The 24,847-nt window shown below is 37.9% G+C and overlaps 1 protein-coding gene across 5 annotated transcripts in view; it reads right to left on the bottom strand.

Annotated features, from left to right (window-relative positions):
* Nucleotides 1-23,035, bottom strand: part of bmal1b (basic helix-loop-helix ARNT like 1b) — a 29,566-nt gene extending 6,531 nt beyond the window's left edge. The window contains exons 1-14 of one of the 5 annotated variants that reach the window (XM_051899228.1): nucleotides 22,899-23,035; nucleotides 18,820-18,883; nucleotides 11,058-11,122; nucleotides 10,698-10,842; nucleotides 9,383-9,403; nucleotides 9,026-9,094; nucleotides 5,791-5,829; nucleotides 4,542-4,568; nucleotides 4,266-4,426; nucleotides 4,004-4,083; nucleotides 3,822-3,914; nucleotides 3,622-3,739; nucleotides 2,983-3,132; nucleotides 1,272-1,518 (exon numbers count right to left, since the gene is read on the bottom strand). In XM_051899228.1, the coding sequence (XP_051755188.1) occupies nucleotides 1,272-1,518; nucleotides 2,983-3,132; nucleotides 3,622-3,739; nucleotides 3,822-3,914; nucleotides 4,004-4,083; nucleotides 4,266-4,426; nucleotides 4,542-4,568; nucleotides 5,791-5,829; nucleotides 9,026-9,094; nucleotides 9,383-9,403; nucleotides 10,698-10,834 (1,142 nt within the window). In that variant the 5' untranslated portion in view covers nucleotides 10,835-10,842; nucleotides 11,058-11,122; nucleotides 18,820-18,883; nucleotides 22,899-23,035. The remainder of the gene's footprint in view (nucleotides 1-1,271; nucleotides 1,519-2,982; nucleotides 3,133-3,621; nucleotides 3,740-3,821; nucleotides 3,915-4,003; nucleotides 4,084-4,265; nucleotides 4,427-4,541; nucleotides 4,569-5,790; nucleotides 5,830-9,025; nucleotides 9,095-9,382; nucleotides 9,404-10,697; nucleotides 10,843-11,057; nucleotides 11,123-18,819; nucleotides 18,884-22,898) is intronic. The other 4 variants (XM_051899223.1, XM_051899224.1, XM_051899226.1 and 1 more) reach the window with 4 other exon arrangements.
* Between the last annotated feature and the right edge of the window lie 1,812 nt (nucleotides 23,036-24,847).

Raw genomic sequence — 24,847 nt, 5'->3', positions numbered from 1 at the left:
GCAGTAGTCGAAGAAGTATAGAAGCTTGTTTCCACCAATGAATAAAAAATAAAAAAGGTAAAAATTCTGACTTTTTTCTTGCAATTGCAAATTTACATCTTGCAATTTTTTTCTCAGAATTGCGAGATATAAAGTTGCAATTGTGTGTTATGAAGTCAGAATTGCATTATATAACGTTGCAATTGCAAGTTATAGTCAGAATTGCGAGATATAAAGTTGCAATTGTGTGTTATGAAGTCAGAATTGCATTATATAACGTTGCAATTGCGAGTTATAGTCAGAATTGCTAGAAATAGTCACAACTGCAAGTTATAAAGTCAGAATTGCGAGATATAAAGTCACAATTGCTAGTTATAAAGTCAGAATTGCATTATATAAAGTTGCAATTGTGCGTTATGAAGTCAGAATTGCTAGAGATAGTCACAATTGCAAGTTATATAGTCAGAACTGTGTAATATTCATTTGCAACTGTTCCTGTCACAGAGGCCTCTAGCCAGGCCTCCAGCTGGGCCACTTATCCATTTCTATATTTGAATATTGACCAGCATTGTGCTCACATAATCAAATAAGCTGTCACGCTATCATCAGGACTGGTCATAAGGTCAAACGTCTGATCCTAAATCAGTTTATCCATCAGTAGACAAAACAAACATCACCCAACCAATAATAAATTTTACTTAATAGTTTGCTTACACTAATGTAATTTATTATCTGGAAAAGTATACCATATTATATAAGCCATGCCACATGTAGTGCATTGGCATTGTTTAAGTTTATTTAAGCAAGCTACCTCACATTCAAGCAAGTTGCGGTCACATGTTGCTCTGCAAAATTTTGCAGGCGAAAGAAAGTAGGCCATCCAAAGCCATTCCTGCCAGCAAGCAAACGAACCAACCCTAAATAACTGCTTTCCAAACAGCCTCTTTATGGATTTTTTTTAAAATATTGAAGTATAGTGCCTCATCCACTGTGGATCTTCAGTTTTGCTTTGTTCTAAGTTATGAATTTCTGCCCTCACTTGCCCTACTGAGAGGCTTGCTATTGGTTGGCACTGCGAATTTGAGTTTCAAAGTTGACCCAACTTTAACCTGATGCGACATTTGCATCTAGAATTTTTTTTGCCATTGGAAGTCAATCAGGCAAAATTCTTCATTGCAGAGATTCCCATAAAAATTTCAGAGTGGATTTGCTTGCAAAATTTTGCTGAGCAATGGTAAATGCAACCGCACCTTTAAACTGCAATTGTATTTCGAGTCTGAGAGCCCACTTGCCTTTGGTCCACAAAGACAAACTTCCCATCAATGGCATGGCGCGAGACATACTCTGTCGGCTTCACCCGGATGTCTCCATTCATAGGTTGCGGGACAATATGAGGATGTAATCGGCCAATGGCCACTAAGCAGCTGAGATTACAGCCTTCGTTATCAGGCTCATTGTCTTCATCTAAGCCCATCTTAGTGGGCGGCCAGCTCTTCAGATATCCAGTGCTGTGGATGGTGCAGAAGCTCTTGCGATCCGCTGCAGGGAGAACAAAGCAAGTTATGATGAAGAATCATTGTCTTTGAATATTCAAAGCAGTGTTGTCAAAAATATTTCGATATGTATCGTTACTGAAATATTGATTACAATACTCCTTTTCTGCAGTATCAATACACCGATACCAGCTGCGTGTTCTTGCTCTCTATTCTCTCTGACGGCGAATTGACAGTTTTACACACACCCACGACCCGCCTCCTTCTCACTCACTCGTCCCATTCGTTAGTGTTGGTGTTACAACCAGGTCCTGGGGGTTGCAGGTATTGCGCATAATTTTACTCATTCCCGCAGGTTTCACGCTCGCACTAAAAGCGCACATAAAGCCGCCTCTCAAACAGCGTGTGAGTATCAAATTTAGTTCTTTTTCATGGCTTATTGCACTTATACAGTCAAATACTCACAAAATTGTCAAAATGGCCATCTTGACAGTTTAACTAAAGTTATTTATGTTCAGTTTTGGAACATAAATAGTTGAGAGAAAACGCATGTTGTGTAACAGTATATTAGTTCTGTGCTTAATGTCTTAAAGTGACAGTAGCCTAATAAACCTGCTGCTGTCTGTCATGTTAATCGAACAAAAGAGAAGGAGAAAGTCACTCGCTGCTCTTGACTGAATAACTTTTGTAACTAATTGTAAGCATTAATCTGCATTTAATTTTTACAATGAAGACTATCCAGTGTTATTTTACATTTGATTAAAAGTTCGGTGTGTAAATTTTAGCGGCATCTAGCGGTGAGGTTGAGAATTGCAACCGACAGCTTAGTCCACCGCTCACCCCCTCCTTTCGAAGCACACAGAGAAGCTACGGTGGCCGACACAGGACAAAGATGTCGTCATCTGAGACAGCAGAAAGTAGCCAGTTGAGCAATGAGGCTCTGTAGAGCAGTTTGTCTGTTTAGGGCTACTGTAGAATCATGGTGGCGCAAAATGGCGACTTCCATGTAAGGGGACCCGCGGTGTATGTAGATAGAAATGGCTCATTCTAAAGTAATAAAAACTTTATACACCACTGAAAACAGTGGTAGTTATGTATATTATATTGCATTTCAGTCAATAAATCCTCTTAAATATTACACACTGGACCTTTAATTATTTAATTTCTGTATATTTCTTACCTGAATATTACTGTAGACCCACCTGAAACACTTAATTGTATTTATTTGTGCTATCATTTACAATATGTCTTTTTGTTCTTATATTATTACAGTCTGTTTTCTTGTCTTTTTTTGTAAATTTAGTTCAGAGTTCCAAATAAAACCTCCCTGTGCTGTGTGTAAGCTATTGCAGCAAAGTTACCCAAATTATCAAAAAAATTATGAGATAATAATAAAATGTATATATGGCAGTTTTACCCGTGGTATCGAAAATGGTATCGAATATTTTTCAAGGTATCGTATCAAAGTTATGACAACACTAATACAAAGTAAATGAAATAACTGATTTACCATTCTTTTTGGAGCAAGTCGAGGAAAAATCTTTTTCCTCCATTTTGACAAGGGACCTGTTGCACTTCATTCTGCAGAAGAAGGAGCGTCTGGCCCCCGAGCACAATCTGGAGGGGCTAGGGGCAATGTCTGTCCTGACTCGCAGCCCAGCTGAGAAAATAATAATGCACTGTCAGATCAATTCAAAAACTGGTAAAACAAATGAAATGTATGTAATTAAAGGCTGGAATACACTACATGACTTTTGTACAGATTTGTGTTGGAGTTGGAGTGTCGGAGTTGACAGAAATACCATAAAATCATGTAATGCATGATGGGCACAAGCTTTTTAGCTTCAGACTATGATCCCATCCAGTCAGAGGATATCAAACACGTATGATATTTTGAGCCAATCTCCTCAATCAACGTGACGCATGTTTTTCCTGAGTTTATTGCGTTCAGAACAACTTGTATGAGTGTGTGATCCTCAGCAGAGTTTTTCCTCTGTAACCATTTGCAAAGTCAACGATATGTATGCCAAAAGATGTATGATGCCTAGTGATTTAAAATCTGTTCTGATTTCCTGAAGTGTACTCCAGCATTTACTGTTTGCTTGCATAATGCTATATTTAAGGCATATAGCAGCAGGTACTAACTTACTTTTAGCATCAATGAGTCTCTCCCGTGGTGCTGTGTCAGATGACGAGAGCTGCTCTTTGACTTTTGCAATGTCTTTAGGATGCAAATAATCAAACAAACTCTGGCCAATCAGGTCGTTCTGTAAGACGGCAATATGAGTCACTTCACAGTCTTAGTTCAGAATCATATTATAGATGTTATGAAGCATTAGTAGGCCTTACCTGACTGTAATTTAGAATTTTGTAGACAGACTCTGACACAAAAAGAATCTTCCCCCGATCACAGCCCACAACGAATAGAAAACCATCAGCAGCCTGAGACCCAGAGTGAATCACCAGTGAATCACAGCCAGGGATTATCACTCAGCATAACACAAAAACACTCATTTCTTTAGGTCACCTACCCTTAAAATTAAGTGCTTCAGCTCATCATCTGATAAAAAGTCTGGCTTGTAGTTAGCTTCAGTGTAAGGGTTGGCAGCACCTTTAAAAGACAGTAAAAAATAAGCATATGCATGCAACGCAAAACTTTTGGGAGCAAACGCAAAAGCATTGAAATATAATTATTTTAAATATAAATATTTATATTTATGTTACAGTACTCAGCTACCAAATTATCCCAGCCAGGCCATAATGGTTCTATGGGAATGACAGCGTGAATCTCACCTCGAAGTGTTTTCATATGCTGGACCGCCATGCGCAGCACAGTAAGTTTGTCCAGCTTGCGGGACATGGCGTTGCAGGTAGGCACTAATGAAGCCAGCTCATCAATAAAGCTGTTCATTTTATCTCTGCGTCTCTTCTCTATCTGACTGTGAGCCTCCCTGCTGACAACCAAAAGTCCAAAACAATGTTACAATTGGAAGAAATGGCATATGATCTACAACAGGCTTTATCCACTAATAAATAAAAAAAATATAGAAATGCTCTGAAATACAGCACCTCGCATTCTTAATCTGGTGATCAACCCTGTTGAGAGAAAAATTATGAGCTTAACATCCGAGAAATGAATCAATTATGTAAACACCAGTTACAGATATACCATTTTATTTTTAAAATGGTCAATTATTGGCACCCTTGGTAAATGGCTGTGAAAATAAATTTGCATTGTTTATCCTTTTGATCTTTTAATAAAAAAAATCACAAAAATAAATTAAGAAGTACAAGAATTGAAAATGTGGGGAAAATCTCATTATGAAATGTTTTTCTCCAATACACCTTGGCCACAATTAATGGCATCCTTTTATTCAATACTTTTTGCAACCTCCTTTTGCCAAGATAACAGCTCTGAATCTTCTTCTATAATTTCTGATGAGTTTGGAGAACACCTGACAAGAGATCAGAGACCATTCCTTTATACAGAATCTCTCCAGATCTTTCAGATTCCCAGCTCCATGTTGGTGTTGCTCATCTTCAGTTCACCCCACTCATTTTTTATAGGGTTCAGGTCAAAAAACTGGGACGTCCATGGCAGAAGCTTCATTTTGTGCTCAGTGACACATTTTTGTGTTGGTTTTGATGTTTTGGAGAAAAACATTTATTTCATAATGTGATTTTCACTTTGTTATTATGAGAGGATTCAGCAGCGTGCAGAACTCAGTGCTGAACAAAAACTCTGGGGTTTTGTGCGATGAGTGGATTCTAACTTAAACACTTCTGATTGGCCATTGCATTCAAGAAATCAACAGATATGTTTGTGATTGACTACATTGTTCAACGCTGCAAAAACATGTTGTAAATAGAAACCTTTGACATTCTCCAGAGCAAAACACAGACACGTACTGGATTGCTTGCCAAATCTGTTTTGCCAATATGCTATTGTTATGGAGAAAACTGATCGTAGACCAGCAATTATGAGCAGGTTTTCCCTCTAAAAGGTGCAGTAAATGATGTGATTGCTAGCAGATTGCAAAATAAATAAATAAATAAATAAATAATTGAACAAATTGTGAATACAATAATTAAGAAATGTGTAAGATTCTGTTATAGTTACAGGTCACTAATCAAATACAGTACATTTGTGAAATCATGCTATTTTTCCATTTAAATAATATAATTTTTGATGAAAACGTCTGAAAAAAAAATGTAAAATAAAAGCATTTTCACTTGTGATCTCAGACCATACTGTGACCATACTTTAGACATACTGTGTACATATGAGATATATATCTTGATCATTAATTCAGTTTACCTTCCAAGTTGTGTATCCTTGTCTGTGTCCATACTGTCCCTTAAAAATGAACAGCAAACAATTAGCTTAAATAGTTCAGAAGTCAACCTACTTTGAATTACTTTTTGAATACTTTGAATTCAAATGCATGAAAGTCACATTTATACTGCAAGTTAAAAGGACAACATATTTCTCAAAACCTAATATTTCTGAATAGTAATCTTTAAAACTAAATCATTTTTCTCTTCCTCGTTAGTTGTCATTATGGTCCATAAATTATTAGGTTATGGGCACCTCTAATGAATTTCACCTCATTATTCCCCACAATATGGTACCAGAAACAATATATATCAAGTCATAATATGATATAACTCCCATTTCACGCACCATCAACTCCAGCTTGGTTGTTTTATAATGGCTGGTTTCATAACTGACCATAATTAGAGAAATTTTACACGCTGTTTACCTTAAGGCTTGACACTGTGATAACATCTACTGCAGATTTGTTTTCTGTTGGTTAAGTAACTTTTAATCTATCCGAAACCCCATGACCTCAATCATTTACTTGAAGTAATTACTAAGATTTAAGCAAAATATCAATAAATATAATGAATCTGTTCTTGTTTGTAAACAATTAAAATAACTAATTTCATACTCTTTATAATAAAATGCCAGTTTTATTAAAATCTCAAGAACCCCGTTGTTTACAAACCCTTGGATAGGAAACCCTGCATTACAAGTTATTGTTAAAAACAAACATAAAAAAAAATAAAAATAAAAAAAAAATCACAGCTGCATACAATAACTGCTATTTTTCATGATATTTAAACACTGAAAAAGTTATTAAAAGGGGTGAATTCACTAATAATTCATTGTGACTGTAAATTGTGCTGATAGTGTTGTTTATGTGCACACACTGTTTGAGTAGTTTGGGCACCAAAAACAATTAATGCAAATCAAGTAATGGCAGACTACCATAATTGCCAGCAGCACACAGCAACAATCCAGGCACATGAATCAGCGCTTTAAAATGCAGAAAGTGCTTTTGTCCATCACTTGATGAATAACTAAAGCTATGATCAGTATTGTCTCAAACATCCCTTTTGAATAAAATTATGTTAAGCACTCGCTAACCGCTTACCTCTTCACAGGCGTTAATAGCCCAATGTTAACTTCACCAGTCAAATAGCGTTGTACATAGGGAGCAATCTATAATAAGTCTAATTTTAATAAAAAAGGAGGCATATTTGGGCTGAAAACATGAACTTAATACCAGCACACAGATAGCACCTGGTTACACTGGATTATGGGTGCTGGGAGAATAAGGTTTTTGCGCGGAAATACTGTTTAGTGAATTTCCCTTTAATTGTGTAATTGAGCCTGAGAGTCTATTTGTAAAACATGGAATGCCAGCCCAATGGTTGTGGGCGTTTATTTAGTGACTTTATAGAGCATGTTCACACTTGGCAGGTTTGCTTCGATTAAAACAATCTCTGTTGTGATTGCTCTGTTAGTATGGATAAAATAAGTGTGAGCGCTGCCGTCCGAACCCTGGTGCACACTAAATGTTGGGCCTCAGTCCACTTCCAAATAAACTCTGGTTCGGTTCAACTGAAATATGAATGCAACATGGACCAAAGACATCTAAACGAACCAAAAACAGGATGTGATGTCTCAAGATGCGAGGACAGAATGCTCAAGAAAAACCTGGTTCTTCTCATCATAATCCCTATGTTGTCCATTACAGCTCAGTACAGGCTTTGGAATCGCCTTCTCCTTGCAGCAGATCATCACTTGTGTGTGCGACAGAGGAACTCCAGGTGCTGTTTTGACTCTGTGGCAAGCAGGGCGGGGCCAAGAGCCATGGGAATGGAGCGAGGCCGGTGATGAGTCTCACGGAGGATCTCAGGCTACGTCTACATTAATCCGGATACCTTTGAAACAGTGTTTTCGTTCCAAAACGCTCTTAATTCACACTAGCGTTTTCAAGCGCTTTCCAAAAGTTTCTCGTCCACACTGAAACGTCAGAAACACTAAATTCACCTTATTATGCATGTGTAAACCCTCATAAAAGCTCACTGAGATGATACAGATGGAACAAGACATAATAAAGTTCTCACGCAATACTTCTGGCAGGATCATTTTATTTTGCAAAATATCTCAGCATTCACTGATGAGTCCAGGTCGCACTCACTCACTCACCATTGTTTGGTCTAAAACGTAACCGTTCTCATGTTTTGGCGCAGGATGACAAACGTGAGTAAATTTTCTGTCATATTTGCAGAACTGTGAAATGAAGAGTGTGCAAAGTAACATTTTAGCAACTGTGTGAAAATGAATAGCACATAACAGGCACAATAGCGGTATAAACATGAATATCTATCGGTACAATATGCGTCACATGACTAAACTTGCGTCATCGTTTTCAAATACCTCCTCACGCTGTATTGTGGATTGTGAAAACGGCGGTTTCAAATTTATTCACTTTGGAAAGCTTTTTCAAAAAGCTTTGTTTCCGTTAATAAAAATGTGTGTCAGTGTGGACAGAAGGCCAAAACGGAGAGATAAAGATGCATTTTCAAACGAAAGCGTATTAGTGTGGACAAAGCCTGAGAAGGATAAAATGAGGAGTGACGACAGTGCAAGACAAGAAAGGACCAGGCCTGGACTATTTATGTTGCTGTTGTATTATGTTTATATGCGGCGGTCGTCCATGAGGGGCTGCCGCGTTACTTTCTTTTTGTTGTTTATTTATGATTATTAAGTTATTGTTGAACGTTTGCCACCTCCAGACTCCTTTACACATTTAATAAGCTTTTCATGAGTTCTCAGCTGGTAAAAAAATACCATTTGAACGCACATAAATATTGTGCCTACAACAAGCACATTTATCCCAGCACACAGCATTGTGTTGGATGTTCCGTCAGAAAGATATACGTCATAAAAGCTGTTTTTTGTTTTGTTTTGTTTTGTATCTTTAGGTTTGGTGTTAAAAATGACGGTGTGAACACCAAGCAAACCAGGACTAAATGTATCTTCTTCTCTCTTTTTTTGATCTGGACCAAAAGAACCAAGAGAACTGAACTACAAGTGTGAACACAATTTTCACAATTTTTGTCCTTGAAACACTTTGTGCTCCATCTCTCTGCGTGAAGTGAGAATTTGGATATCAAAGGTGCTGGAGTACATTTGTCTCAAAATAAGCACAGACTGGACAGTTTGACCAGTTAGCATCTCTTCATCCATACTCACTGACCGTTCACTCTCAGGGGATTGTGTGAGCTGTGAGCTCGGGATGAGGAATCTCATCCATGAAGCCTCAGATCTAAGAGGATAAAATTGGTATTTTTCTCAAAATCAAACGGGTGAGCTGATACAATTATGTTTTTCTTTATTTAATTAGAGAAATGATGTGCCTGTCTTTAAAGAGAGACACAAACACAAAAATGTACTCTGACAGTACCATGGTTTAGTGATGTTTCAGTGATGACAGCATGGTAATCATGTTTTATACTGTTCATGCACCGGGGTATGCCATGGTTTTAGCTTTTTGTAATCGAATGAACATTTTTATTCACATTTTATGCTATTGTAAAGTCATTTTGATACTTACTCAAAAGAATATCCATCAATTCTGTGAAAAAAAAAAAAAAAGACATTGACAAAATCAATTTCATATAATCTCATATTAAAGGAATAGTCCACCCAAATAAGACAATTCTGTCATTATTTACTCACCTTTGTGTCATTTCAGACCTCTATAACTTTCTTTTTTTTATTTTTTAAATTTTGAAAAATGCCGGTAACCAAACCGTTTTGATTCCCATTGACTTCTACTGAACTAACAAAAAATACAACGGAAGTCATTGGGAACTGAAACTGGTTGGTTACCAACATTCTTAAAAATATCTTCTTTTATGTCCCACAGAAGAAATGTGAGTGGAGAGGGATGACAGCAAGTTCCCTCCCCATTTAAAGCATTCTGTAATTACTCAGATTCTGGTCCATTCCGGGTTGTCAATTTCCTGCTTCTCACTTGCACAGTTCTCACAATTTATATGCGTATGATGATTAGATTGCTTGAAATAATTTTTTGATTGTTGATGATGAATTATTTGAAAAACTACATATCTGAGAGCAGAGAGTCACATTATACCCACTACTTAGTATTATTATTTATTTCTTATTTAGTATTTTTGTAATCTTTAAGATAATACTTCATAAATTCCCTTTTTCAATATTACTGCTAACAGAGTATCAATACTGTGTTTAACATAGTGGAGTGAAAGGATAATGTTTGTTTTGGAGTGATATCAGAGCGATCTTAGACTGAGAAAGAGCACAGATGTTCTAACTTTCCAAAAAAAAAAAAAAAAAACTGCTACAAGCAAAATGACGCAACTCTGCTCTCTGCTCCGCACCGCACATACTTTGGTACAATATACACTACCGTTCAAAAGTTCAAAATGTTTTTGAAATAAGCCTCATTCTCAACAAGGCTGCATATTTTAAAATGTAATTTATTCCTTTGATGGCAAAGCAGCCAAAATTTTTAGCAGCCATTACTCCAGTCTTCAGATTTGGTGCTCAAGAAACATTTCTTATTAATGTTGAAAACAGTTAATATTTTTGTGGAAACTGTGATACATTTTTTTCAGGATTCTTCAAGTTCAAAAGAACAGCATTTTCTTTTGTAACATTATAAATGTCTTTACTGTCACATTTCATCAATATATTGTGTTCTTGCTGAATAAAAGTATTCGTTTCTTTCAAAGTTCTGATCATACTTTCAATAGTTCACACACGCTTTCTCACAGAACTAGAAATTGGGAATCTCATCATGAATCATGCTTGAGGTCCATTATGAACACACAAACATGATCGATGAAGAATGAAGAGTTAGAGGATCATTTAGGATCCGCTCTTACTGATAGTCGGTAAAGCTGCCCTTCCTCTTGCGACTGTAATCCATGCCTGGCGTTCCCATGGAGCTGCTGATCAGGTCAGTGGAACTGGACATGAACTCATTCATTGTGGAGGAGATGTCCATTCTTTGGTCTGCCATTAGATCATCTGCAAAACACAAACATAAATGTAACCCCTTTGTTTCTTGTATTCTGTTATTGTGAATATTGAAAGACATCAGCAATAACACTTAAAGTTTAGAGTTTCAAAGACCAGCTTTTATATATGATAATTAAAGACGTAATACAAATGATCTGAATTTCATTATTGACAGTAAAGGGGCAGAAATTAGAAATATAAAAGGGAATATTTCTTAAACTCACCACAGAGATAGACGAGGGCTGCTCTTCCTTCACCATTTCCTGAGGCTGTCTGACGCGATCCTCCTCTGCAAGAGAACAGAGTTGTAGTAAAGAGCGATATATAATCTCCACCCTGACAAAGCTTGACCATTTCATAACCTGGATACAAGAGAGGGGTCTGGATGATGTAAGTGAGCAGACCGCAGCTCCTTAATGTAATATACAGGAGAGTCCAAAAGTCAGAGGACAACAGAGAAAATATGTTATTGTATTTTAAACCCGGAAATAATCCAAGTGTTGACAAAATTATAAGGTAACAAAAAGTTATGGCCTAAAATTAACCATATAGAGCCTACTGTATCATATTTGATATGAAAATTTCGAAGGTCTCTAAATTATCAACATGATCAAAACCTTGCTTAAAAACCTGTTGTATCTATGCCTTCGGTCATCTGATTTTTTGTTAAAAATTATTAACTATACCTTAGGCATTTATTTATTTATTTTTGGGGTCTGAGATCTTTAATCTAAAGATCTCACTTTTTTTTTACACTTCAAGATATCAGAATCATACTTTTTGGTAATATAAATATCAGCAACTGATCAGCCATAAACGCCTGATGTATTTAATATGATAGTCAAAAAAAGGCCTTTTAGATCATATGTCAGGCTTAACAGGGTTTGGCAAAAATATTTCAAGTTCTTCATTAACAAACTTTATGCCTAAAGAAAAAATTTATTATTTGTTTTTTTGTTGTTGTTGTTTTTTTTAAATTGCTTTAAATTTGTATTAATTTTGAAAAGATTCCAAAAAGGTGCATTTTTACTAATTCTGTCAGGACCACTTTCGTCAAAGATGATTAACAATTAGCGTTTAGATTGGCGGTATGGTTTTGTTCTGGGCAAGAACTCCCTGCCCATCCATGCAGCCTAGCATGGATATGAGCAGGGAGGGCAGCGATACCCCCCAAAACAAAATCATAGGCCAGGGGTGGTGAACGTCGGTCCTGGAGAGCCACAGTCCTGCAGAGTTTTGCTTCAACCCTAATGAAACACACCTGAACAAGCTAATCAAAGTCTGAAGGGTTACTAGAAAGCTACAGGCAGGTGAGTTTTTATCAGGGTTGAAGCTGAACTATGCAGGACTGTAGCTCTCCAGGACCGGAGTTCGCCACCCCTGCCATAGGCCAACATCCTCCAGCCACAAACTGACAGCGAAAATCTAATGCATTTTTTCCCCCTCGCCAATACCCAGATATGGATATAATTCAGGCACTGATACTGGAAAAAGTAAGACAGACAAGAATAGGACATTTCGGAAAGGAGCAACATAAAAATCCCCCTAAATAGCAGAGACTGGGGGCAGCATGCCTCTTATAGGACGAGAGTAGCAGCAAAAGGGGTGCTCTTCTGTTACAAGCAGCAGAGAAGAGCAACATGCCCCTTTAAATGCAGTTACCCAAATTAGCTTAAGGCAACAAGCATGTTGCCAACAATAACCAGAAAGCCTTAAGGCCCTGATATACTCACAGCAAAGTTCTGTTTCGTTCTTCGTTTAGGGGTAAAACGAAGTTCGAAATATGTGAGCAGCGATATACTGTTATTGAACATCTGATGCTGCCCACACTGCTGAGAGCGACGTTCAGCCTCAGGTGGAGCCTCAGCGCACACCTACTATTACGTTGTTCTCACGGACCAATGGTAGTACGAAGGTGTTTTGCAGCTGGAGCCAACTTTTCCTGAGAGTTCGCTTTGGCATGCCGTTTCAAACTCCAATAACAGACTTTGTTTTGGCCTGATTTTGTTCAAAATGACCACACATCAGTTTGTTCTTTGATTTTCGGGGCCTTTAAGCAACAAAAATGTTGCCCTTACCCAGATGACTTAAATCAGCATGTTGCTAATATTAACCGGAAAAGCGTTTCAGCCAATTGAGCATGTTGAATCAGCAGAGCCATCAGTGAGAAAGATCGCTCTGATTGACTGTTCAGCTTAGCAAACCAGTGCACAAGAAGAAAAAAAAATTCCCGTCTGGAATAAAGAAAGTGAATATTAAGTGATCAACATCGATCAAGCGATGCTTGCTTATGGTTTGTATCCGTGGTCCAAGTTCCAGTTTTCTTTTGAGTGATGACTACTACCACCTGCTGGTGTGGACAGGGCTGCAACAACTAATCGAAAAAAATCGACAACAAATGTCATTATCGATTAGTCATGTCTGCCCACCGTGCACGGAAAACTTCCCCCAGTCGCGTTAAATTACAGCACTGAATGCTGAACAAAATGCATCTAAAAATAGTGGAGGAATGCGGGAAACATGGCTTGCCCTCTCAGGCGCTTTGACAGATGCGTGTGCCGTTTAATGTGTGATATGTTTCCTCAGTGCAAAACTCTCATTGTACAATTATATCCTTATATAATCTGTTATATCTGTAAGTGTAAATATGTTTTCATAGCTTTCAGTTGGCACATTTGTTTGAAGGACGGCATTGGGCAGGATGTTGAATAGTGTGTTTTGTCAATAGAATAAAATAAAAAGAAAACTGGGCTTTTTATCCGATTAATCAATTAATCGAAGAAATAATCGACCAACTAATTGACTATCACAATAATCGTTAGTCGCAGCCCTAATGTAAAGCCACACCACAGTTGCTTGTTGCCAGTAGTTCTTGGAAAAACATCACAATTGAAGTAAAGTTGATGGCAACTTCCGGCTCACGTAGACTTAAGCAACATGTCACCAATATCAACTGGATGGGCTTAATACAACAAGCATGATGCCGATATATCTAGATAGCTTTAAAGGCACAATATGTACAAATTTTGCATTACATTATACAAAAATCACTAGAACAATATTATATATTTTGTACTTGCATTATCTCAAATGTTTCCAACAATGTTTATATCAAGAGAAATACACAATTTAAGGCAGTGAAGTAGTCTGTGCCATTGTGTCGCCTGAAATTGACATCATATCCTTTTTATTCTCAGTTGTCGGTTTTACTCCTGTAGAAACCAGAAAACAGTGTGCTTCCTCATCCATGAACATGATTTCAGCTTGAGTCCCATAGGAATGATTCCATTGGTTGTGGAGGTGAAGACGACAACTCCCACGATTACTCCTTCTCGACATCATCAAGCCACGACACTGTTAGTGTTTGAATAAGCGACCTCTAGCGGTGAAACTTACATACTGTGCATTTTATCAACAAACATGTTCCAGTAACAACCAGATAAGCTTAAAGCAACAAGCATGTTACTGATACCAGGATATGATTAAGCACAGCAAGTTGGCAGTAATAATCATAAGTTTAAAGCAACAAGCATGTTTCCAATAATAACCAGATAAGCCTAAAGTAACAAGAATGTTGCTGGTACCCGAATAAACTTAGCACAGCATGTGCAATAATAACCAGATAAGCCTAAAGCAACAAGCATGTTCCAATAACAACTATACAGCCTTAAAGAACAAGCATGTTCCTGATACCAAAGTAGGCTTAAGCATGTTGGCAATGATAACCAGGTAAGCCTAAAGCAACAAGCAGGATTCCAATAATAATCAGATAAGCCTTAGCAGCAATAAGCACATTACACTAGGCTTAAAGTATTAGTTCACTTTAAAATGAAAATTACCCCAAGATTCACTCACCCTCAATCCATCCTAGGTGTAGGCTATATGACTTTCTTCTTTCTGATGAATACAATCGGAATTATATTAATAAATATCCTGATGCATCCAGGCTTTATAATGTCAGTGTATGGGACCAACAATTATGAAGCTCAAGAAAGTGCATCGATCCATAAATATGTATATGTACAAAAGCATCGCTTTGCTTCAGAAGGCCTTTTTTAACCCCCCGGAGCCGCGTGGAGTACGTTTATGGTGGATGGATGCACTTTCTTGAGCTTCATACTTGTTGGTCCCGTTCACTGCCATTATAAAGCCTGGATGCGTCAGGATATTTATTAATACAACTCCGATTGTGGTCATCAGAAAGAAGAAAGTCATGTACACCTAGAATGGCTTGAGAGTGAGTAAATCTTGGGGTAATTTTCATTTTAAAGTGATGATGCATGATGCTGGTACCCAGATAAGCTTAGTACAGTAAGTTGCGAATAATACTAGATAGCCTAAAGTAACAAGCATGTTTTCAATGAGTAAACTGCCTTAAGCAACAAGCATGGTACCGATAACAACGAAAATAATGTTACTGATAATACCCGCGTTGCACAGCTTAGCACAGCATGTAGGCAATGATACCAGATAAGCCTAAATCAACCAAAAACAACTAGATAGCCTTAAAGCACAAGGGTAGTTTTAAGCAATGACAGCAATTAAGTAACATGCATTGCTAATATGATCGGAAAAACCTAGAAACAAGCATGTTACTGAAAACAACTAGATAAGCCTTAAGCAACAAGCATGCTGCCAATAACCTGATAGCTTTTAAGCAATGTGCATAAAAAGGAAAACTTTATAGTTTTGTGAAGACATACAGAATTGAATGTAGGGTGAAATATAGCCAGATATGACATGGATGCTTGATCTCCTTCTTGATATCCTTCTTCCTTCATGTGGGGAGCGCAGATCTTGTCTAAACTTTGTTCTTGAGGCAGTCACCTTACTATAACTTCAGCGAGATTTCCGGGCAAAGAGTCCATGTTAATAATGTAGTGATGCGAGAAGCAATGCTTACTCGGGTTACTTCCGAAATCAAGCAGCTTATATTGATCAATGCAGAGAATTTGCAAGTTCAAGTTCACAAACTTGAATCTGATGTGAAATTCGCGTGGGGAGCGAAAGCATTGCAATATTCCCGATTGCACAATTCCTATTGATATGATGTGGTTTAGCCTGCCGAATTCATTGTCTAATAAGCTTCTGAGCAAAATAATAGAGCTGCCGATAATACAGAACGGACCTTATATATAGGGATTCTGTGATAGGCATTGTATTCCTATAGGTAGACGTGGATTAGCTGATGCGAGCATGACTGACGTGACCTCTCTGCTACGCTTGATTAGTCTTTAATCTACAGACAGAATCTTTACCAATACCTACTATTTGATAAATCACAAAATTTTAAAAAATAATAATAAAATAAATGGAACAATGGCTTTTACATTAAATAAGCGATACAGAAATTTGTTATGACATACAGTAACTGTCCTAACTGAGAAGTGCCACATTTGTATATTATTTCATCTGAGACTGCTTAGCTTTTCATCACAATGTTTTTCAGGGAACATCACATCTTGAAATAAAAAACATCTTTTATTATGTCTCATTGTCATAAGGCCATTACTCTTATAAGGGTGTACTCACACTAGGCACGGTTGCCTTGAACCGAGCTCGAGCGCGATTGTCCCCCTCCCCACTCCCCTCTGGCCTGCACTCACATTGCACTTAACGTTCCGGGCCGGAGCACGTCACATACAATGCAAATTTTTTTAATGGAAGAAAACAGAAAGAAAAGCACTTTCACTAAGATACTATCATATACTAAGATATTATCATTTATGCAATTTTCACTTGCACATATCAGAGGATTATTACGAAGGCAGTTGACATTAATGGAGGAATTTGAAGCTTTACTCGCAAACTACAATTCCTGTTCATCATTAAGGTAAGAACCAGATACACTCAAATTAATTACATTAATTGAAAAGTGTACTATCCAAGTAGTAATAAAGATGTTTACTGTCGTAATGATGACAGTAGCGCACACAAAAGTAGTAGCTGTTCCGTGATCCGGCACGGTTAGCGCTCCCACTACATGCGTTCTGCGCCCGAGCCCAACTGAACCATGCTCCGGCCCACCTCTTCCAAGCGGGCCAGGGACTGCTAAACGAACCGCACCCGGGCATGGTATGGAGCGATCACACTAGTCAAACGAACTAGGCTTTGGGGGTCAAACACGCTCAGGCAAGGTTCAGAGCAACTAGTGTGAGTACACTCTCATTCCCTTTGACTTCATCATTATCTTTGACCTATTTTTCACCAACTGACACTTGATCCATGTGACCTGACAGATCCAGGGTGCCGTGACACCCAATTAAACCTGCTATGTAACACTCTGATCTCCCCACGCCACCAGAGGCCCACATTCGATTATGTTCTGGGACAATCATTATAGGTCAGACTGACACCTGCTACTATTCACGCCAGTAATTTGCATTGAGAAACTTAAGCTTACAGACAAGTACAGAAGGACACTGATAATGTGACAAGTCTGTGACAAATGTGTTATGGAAACTGAGTGTCATACAACACTAAAGATCACTAGAGACTAACCTTGATGAATTCTCTACATTTACACATCATGAACTTCGCTGACATTTCTGTCTGGAACTGTAAGGAGCTGCTTGCGGTGAAGGAGAGGTGCGCTGTAACCTTTTAAAGCTATCAAAATTATATTCCAATTTGCATTTGCATCTCTCTCAAAACTGTGTTCCCATGAGAAACATGTTCACATTTGCGCTCGCTCGCAAATCTATTGTGCTCCCATGTTCACTCGCAAAACCACTGAAATATAGTTTTTCCACCCAAGTCACATTATTTCCATCACAAAACTTTTAGTGAGTGAACGCAAAAGTTTTGCAAGTTTCTCAGGGGAACAAAAGTTTTGTGTGAGAATGCAAAAGTTGAAATTAAATATAATTGAAATAAACATTTTTTCCTCCCATCTCATTTTTTTTTTTTTAATCAACATGACCCCAGTAATTTTTTTTCAATAATATATACTTATACTTTTTAGCTTTTTTAAAAAGCAGTCATAATATTACTCTGAAAACAGACAAGTCAAACTATCTTTGATTATAAATTAACCACTAGATCATATCAAGACAATGTAGGTTACATGAGCAGAGAGGAAACCAAAGACTGTGCGTGAGAATATCAGGAGGAAAGGCAACAAGCAGACGTACACAAAAGCGGCAGTGAATGTAGGTCACTTGAGTAAGTCTGTTCACTTACGGAACGTTATTATCCTTATTAAAAAGACATGAAAAGGTCTGAAGTGATTTGTGTTGATTATGGTTTTCATGAGGAAAAATATTTGGTACATCTGACCTATTTACCCCACAGTCAGATCAAAATATTACAGAGTTCTGAACTCACACACAGTTCTCAATTCAAAGATATTATTATAGGCATATCATATAGTATATAGTACATCATCAAATGGAGTACAAAGTAATAATCGTTTGACAGAGTTCAATGGACGACTTTAATGATTTCAAAAACATAGCTTCTTGTATTTAGCTTCTTGTGTTGACTGGGGCCTAAAGCAATAGTTCACCCAAAAATTAAAATACTGTCATCATTTAATCACCCAAATGATTGTCTTTTGTTGAAATCATAAGGAGAAATTTAGCTGAATGATCATGCTGCTCTTTTCAATACATTTAAAGTTCCGTACATTTCCATACATTTAAAGTTGACAGTTTAAAGTGAATCTCAAAAGACCCAATGAACTCGAATGAAACCCAAAATGTGACCTGGACAACTTTTCGTTACATTCAACCAGAAAATTGATGTTGTCGAGCTACAAAATGACCAAAAAAACACCATAAAAGTAGTCCATATGACTTGTGTGCTCTATTTCCATTCATCTGATGCCATGCAACAGTTCTGCATGAGGAACAGACTGACATTTAACTCATTAATCATTCAAAAATCATACAATGACTCAAGGGTGAGTAAATAATGACAGATTTTTATTTTTGGATGGAATATCCGGGAATTAATTCCACATTCTGTTTCCAAACAGGCACATACCTCAGAGAACAGCTGTCTCGTCACAGCGCTGGCTTCTGCTGAAATACACGAACAGGCACTGGACCTGAGAGAGCACAGGCCATAGATAGAGGCAGGGAGGGGGTAAAAAACAAAAAGAAAGAGCTTATGAAAGTTAGGAAAGCAGCATTACTCCACCAAACTGCTGTGCTGAGTGTATGACGAGTCATTGGCAGTATCAGCTGTTGTGATGAGTAATGCCTGTGACTGCAGGGGCAGCAGATGGGTTCTATACACATGGTGTACTGTTAGCAGAGGATCATGGGAGGACAGAGGCTCTGAGTCCAGCCGGACGGACTGCAAGCTGCTTAACTGTACCGCTAGATGCACTGCCTTCACCTGACAGCGTCAACAAGTCATGGTGCACTCTGTACACTACAACATAATTAAGTACCCCGCGACTGCCACAACTACAATGTTATTAACACCAGGGGTGTGATGTTATCACATCACACCCCTTAACCAATCTCTCCCAACCTACCCCAAACATCCTCTACCAACTAGGCTTGCTGCGATAGTCGGTGTTGACGGTGTTACCGGTGTTCAACGTCACATTTTTTAAAGTAATAAAAATCACTTAGTTCAGTTAGAAAACAGACTCTGCAATTAAAAAAAAAAGTTTCCTCAATTCTATTGAATTATATATTAACCATCCCTGTTTTACATCACCCCCCCTTTTGTTCATTAACACCTTGTTTTTTTCAAAAAAAATAATCTCTAACCTCCATTTCTTCTACCTATCTTTTGTTTTATCAGTTAGTTCCTTGTTGCACAATCTACATCAGCACAATAAATACACATACAAACACACACAGGTGTAAAGGTAAACACCTTTGCCAAATTGGCTTCACTGCACACAAAATCACAGCAGAACTTTTAAAGCAGATACTCTGCACACTCTCAATGCAAGTTTTGAGGTAATGATATGAGCCCTATAGCTTCACCCCACTATAGTGAACATGTCTTCACCATAACAGGGCTGATGAAGCTCCACAAAAAACTGTTGAGAAACATCTTGCAGCAAAATGAAATCAGCTGCTTTAGCTTATGATTGATTCTCAACTGTGACATCAAGAGGCGAACTAACACATTTCCAAAATTCAGTCCCACTTTATATTAAGTATATATTTACTTTTTATATTAAGTTTCTTTATATGTAATAACATTTAAATTAATCATTTGATACAATGCACTTATTGTGTACCCTTAAACCTAACCATACCATCAAACCTGTCCCTAACCTTATCCGTATCCCACCGCAATAGCAGCACAAGTGTTGTGCAATACAACATGAACACAATATATACCTAACCTTTAGGTAAGTATATAGTAGTTGTAGATGCCTAATATATAGTTTCACCCCGAATTCTTTATTGTACAGAAATAAACCAAAAAAAGTCCTTAAAATCGAACAATCTTTTTACTGCACAAACACACAGTGTGCAGATGAAGTTACTACAATACACTGTGGTGTTTAGCCAAAATGTATCATTATGGCCTTAAAAATAATACCTGTGCACATGATGTCCAAAAATTGCAGCATTCATCTATTATGCCAAAAAAAAGTTGTGCACAACTAGGATTTCCACAAACCAGCTGTATGCACATATGATACCTAAATACCATGCCACTGATGTCCAAAAATACTGCATACATTTATTATGCTCAAAAATGCTGAATGGACAACAACAACAACAGATATCTCCCAAAAACTGCATGCCACTGCACAAGCTCAAAAATGTTGAACGCTGCTACAGCTAGAATATGGTGCCTAAATTTGCTGAATACACATTGATCCCCAAAAAAACTGCCTAAAATCATTCACGACAGTGATGCCCAATGATAAGTTGAAGCTTGTTTCTACCACGGAATAAAAAATAAATAAATAAATAAAATAAGGTAATTGCAACCTCTTTATCTCACAATCCTGACTTTTTTTTTTTTTTACACTGATCAGGCATAACATTATGACCACCTTCCTAATATTGTGTTGTTCCCCCTTTTGCTGCCAAAACAGCCCTGACCTGTCGAGGCATGGACTCCACTAGACCCCTGAAGGTGTGCTGTGGTATCTGCACCAAGATGTTAGCAGCAGATCCTTTAAGTCCTGTAAGTTGCGAGGTGGGAGCTCTATGGATCGGACTTGTTTGTTCAGCACATCCCACAGATGCTCGATTGGATTGAGATCTGGAGAATTTGGAGGCCAAGTCAACACCTCAAACTCATTGTTGTGCTCCTCAAACCATTCCTGAACCATTTTTGCTTTGTGGCAGGGCGCATTATCCTGCTGAAAGAGGCCACAGCCACTAGAGAATACCGTTTCCATGAAAGGGTGTACACGGTCTGCAACAATGCTTAGGTAGGTGATACGTGCCAAAGTAACATCCACATGGATGGCAGGACCCAAGGTTTCCAAGCAGAACGTTGCCCAAAACATCACACTGCCTCTACTGGCTTTCCTTCTTCCCATAGTGCATCCTGGTGCCATGTGTTCCCCAGGTAAGAGACGCACACGCACCCAGCCATCCACGTGATGTAAAAGAAAACGTGATTCATCAGACCAGGCCACCTTCTTCCATTGCTCCGTTGTCCAGTTCTGATGCTCACATGCCCACTGTTGGCTCTTCTGGCGGTGGACAGGGGTCAGCATGGGCACCCTGACTGGTCTGCAGGCTATGCAGCCCCATACGCAACAAACTGTGATGTACTGTGTATTCTGACACCTTTCTATCAGAACCAGCATTAACTTCTTGAGCAATTTGAGCTACAGTAGCTCGTCTGTTGGATCGGACCACACGGGCCAGCCTTCGCTCCCCACGTGCATCAATGAGCCTCGGCCGCCCATGACCCTGTCGCCAGTTCACCACTGTTCCTTCCTTGGATCACTTTTGATAGATACTGACCACTGCAGACCGGGAACACCCCACAAGAGCTGCAGTTTTGGAGATGCTCTGACCCAGTCGTCTAGCCATCACAATTTGGCCCTTGTCAAACTCACTCAAATCCTTACGCTTTCCCATTTCTCCTGCTTCTAACACATCAACTTTGAGGATAAAATGTTCACTTGCTGCCTAATATATCACACCCACTAACAGGTGCCGTGATGCAGAGATAATCAGTTATTCACTTCACCTGTCCATGCTCATAATGTCATGCCTGATCGGTGTATATAAAGTCAGAATTGCGAGATATAAACTCGCAATTACAAGAAAACAAGTCCAAACTGTGAAATATAAACATGCAATTGCAAGAAAAAAGTCAGAATTGTGAGATAAAAAGTTGCAATTTTTATTCTGTGGTGCAAGCTTACATACATTGATCCCCAAAACAACTCCCTAAAAACATACTCATTCCTGACTGTGCCAATGAAGGTAAAAGTTATGATGCCCAAAACATCTGCACGCACATGATGCTCAAAGTGATAATGAAAAATCATGCTGCAAGCTCCACTAACGCTAAAAAATGTTTCCTAGGCAGCCACTAGTCCGCTAATTGGGATTCGAGATACAGCTTCTGTGTTTACAGAAGTAAAAGGGCATGAGAGTTTAGTGTCCCACCACACCGCACCGGGACGTGTCGCGCATACCGTCACAGTGGGACGACCAAGGGCTCGTGCGCATATCTGAGAGACACGCAGTACAACGAAAGCACGTGCACCGTAATGTGTTTACACATGCAAAGTCTGCGCTTAAGATTTTATTTAAACCAAAATATTTTAATTAGAAATATGACACAGTCACGCGTAATGACGCGTAATTAACACGTTAACTTCTTACTCCGAGACATATGACCTTATATAACCTGACATGAGTTTAAAGAGAAGTGCGAGTATGCAGCAACATGTAGGCTAATGTTTCTGTAGTAACTAATACTGTACGAACCGTGACAGAAATATTGCGTTTTAAAAATTATACTGCTCAAAATCCAGTCGAGGTTATGAAACTTTAATGCAGCTCGCGGTGACTGTAGCGAATGAATTATCAAGCTGTACAGTCGTATTTACATGTAAACAACATACAGCACAGTTCAGCACGTTTAGAGATCAAACAAGTCTTACTTACATGAAAAAGGCAGAAAAGCACATGTATGATGAAGCGAATATGGACGGCGCTGGGCAGTATCTGCATACATTCGCTATGACCTACTTTCCTCTCAATCTAATAACTAGCGGGCCACTAACCTACTTATTGAGCCAATGACATTTCAGTGCAGATAAAGCGCTGACCCCTTTGTCCAATCAGAAAACGATTGATGCATCTAACAGCCAATGAGAAAACACGGGGAAAGAGCGTAGCCAATAGGTGTTCAAAACATTCCAAAATATTGCAGCTTTACAACAACCGTAAACAAAGGGCTAGTGGCGGATTCCGAAAACAATGCTACGTTGTTTGTGTGGGTTAGGCTAATTATTAGTAATTATGTTAATCAAACACTAAGGACTATTAGGGTCAGGTATGCGTTTTTTACAGTTTACATTTAGGTCATTCCACAAAAATGGCTTTATTTGTTTTTGTCCCTCATGTTTGAAGTGACTTGAATAACGCTGGCAATAACTTTTGCTATCAGTATTTGTTTCTTAACATATCAACAACATCCAAATTTATTTATTTATTAAATATATGTATAATATTTATGCATTTAGACTATTTATAGACATTTATTAGACTATTTATTCCTAGTAGTTCTCGTCTTCTGGTTTGTCCCCAGCGATTTGTTTGTTGCTGATTAACTAATATGAACATTTTGATAAATTTATATAAAAATTAAAAAAACATAAATTGAACAAAAACGATGAATTAAATATAAACGGGATAAATTAAACAAAAACGATCACTTACACATGTTAACCACTGGAGAGCGCCAAAACATAACAGTGGCATTTGGTGCCACAGGTTTCAGTTGTAGTACTAGTAATTCAGATTGAATTTAGGGTATTTTTGTAGCTAAAAATATGCAGGAATTTACCGCCATTTTGTATGTAATTATTAGTTTGACTTAAAGGACATAACCTTCTTTTACTCAGAGCAGAATCTTTGTAGTGTAGTCATTTTTTCTGAAGAAGCTGGTTGACTGTGCAAATAAAGAAATCCACAGAGATGTCAACAGATACAAAGCTTCTCAATAACCGTTCATCCTCATGTGGTGTTTGGGTCATTTTGACCCGGAGAAGATTTTCTTTTTCCCGAAAATACTAGTTAATGTTATTGCATTGGACTGAAACTTCATGACTTTGTTCACACATGGTATAACTACTTCTCAAATTATTATTTTTATTTTATAATTTTCATACTTTTTTTTTAACCTTGACACACTTGTGGTGTTCCGGCTTACAAAATTGCTTATAAATCTCTCATTATGCTATATTATCACCAAATTTTGGATTCAATCTTTTTGTCAACTTGTTTTCTTTCATTCAGGACAGGTTTTGTATTTCTTTTTGCATCTGATTAATCGTAGGCCTCATTTATCTCAGAGTTGGCACCTCAGTTTTTGAGTGAAAAAAGTGTTTTTTGTGGATAATTTTGGATCAATTTTACAAAAACTATTAAAAAAAAAATGCATTGTTTATCATACTAGTGTTTAAGCAGGAAATGTGTGTTGAAATGTTTTTATTTTTGGTTTTTATTTATTACAAAAAGGCATAAAGTCACACTTGTGGCGTTCCGGCCTACAAAAATAGCCTATAAATCACTTGTTATGCTATTTTATCACCAAAATTGGATTCAATCTTTTTGTCAACTTGTTTTCTTTAAATTAGGACAGGTTTTGTATTTATTTTTGAAACTGATTGATCGTAGGCCTCATTGATCTGAGCTTATATTGGTCAAAAATGACCGCCCATTGAAAATGAATTGGGGAGCCGAAAATCAGAGAAAAAATTAGTGTTCAGGAGCGTGTTCATCATGTTCATGTTCACATATATACATGTGGGCTTGGAAAAATAAAGGCCTCAGACCTGTGCGTGTGTGTGGATACATGCATACTCGTGCATCCGTGCATACACACACGT

This window comes from Ctenopharyngodon idella, chromosome 7, assembly GCF_019924925.1.
Source record: "Ctenopharyngodon idella isolate HZGC_01 chromosome 7, HZGC01, whole genome shotgun sequence".
Classification (NCBI taxonomy): Eukaryota; Metazoa; Chordata; class Actinopteri; order Cypriniformes; family Xenocyprididae; genus Ctenopharyngodon; species Ctenopharyngodon idella.
This window is presented reverse-complemented; position numbering and strand designations above follow the sequence as displayed.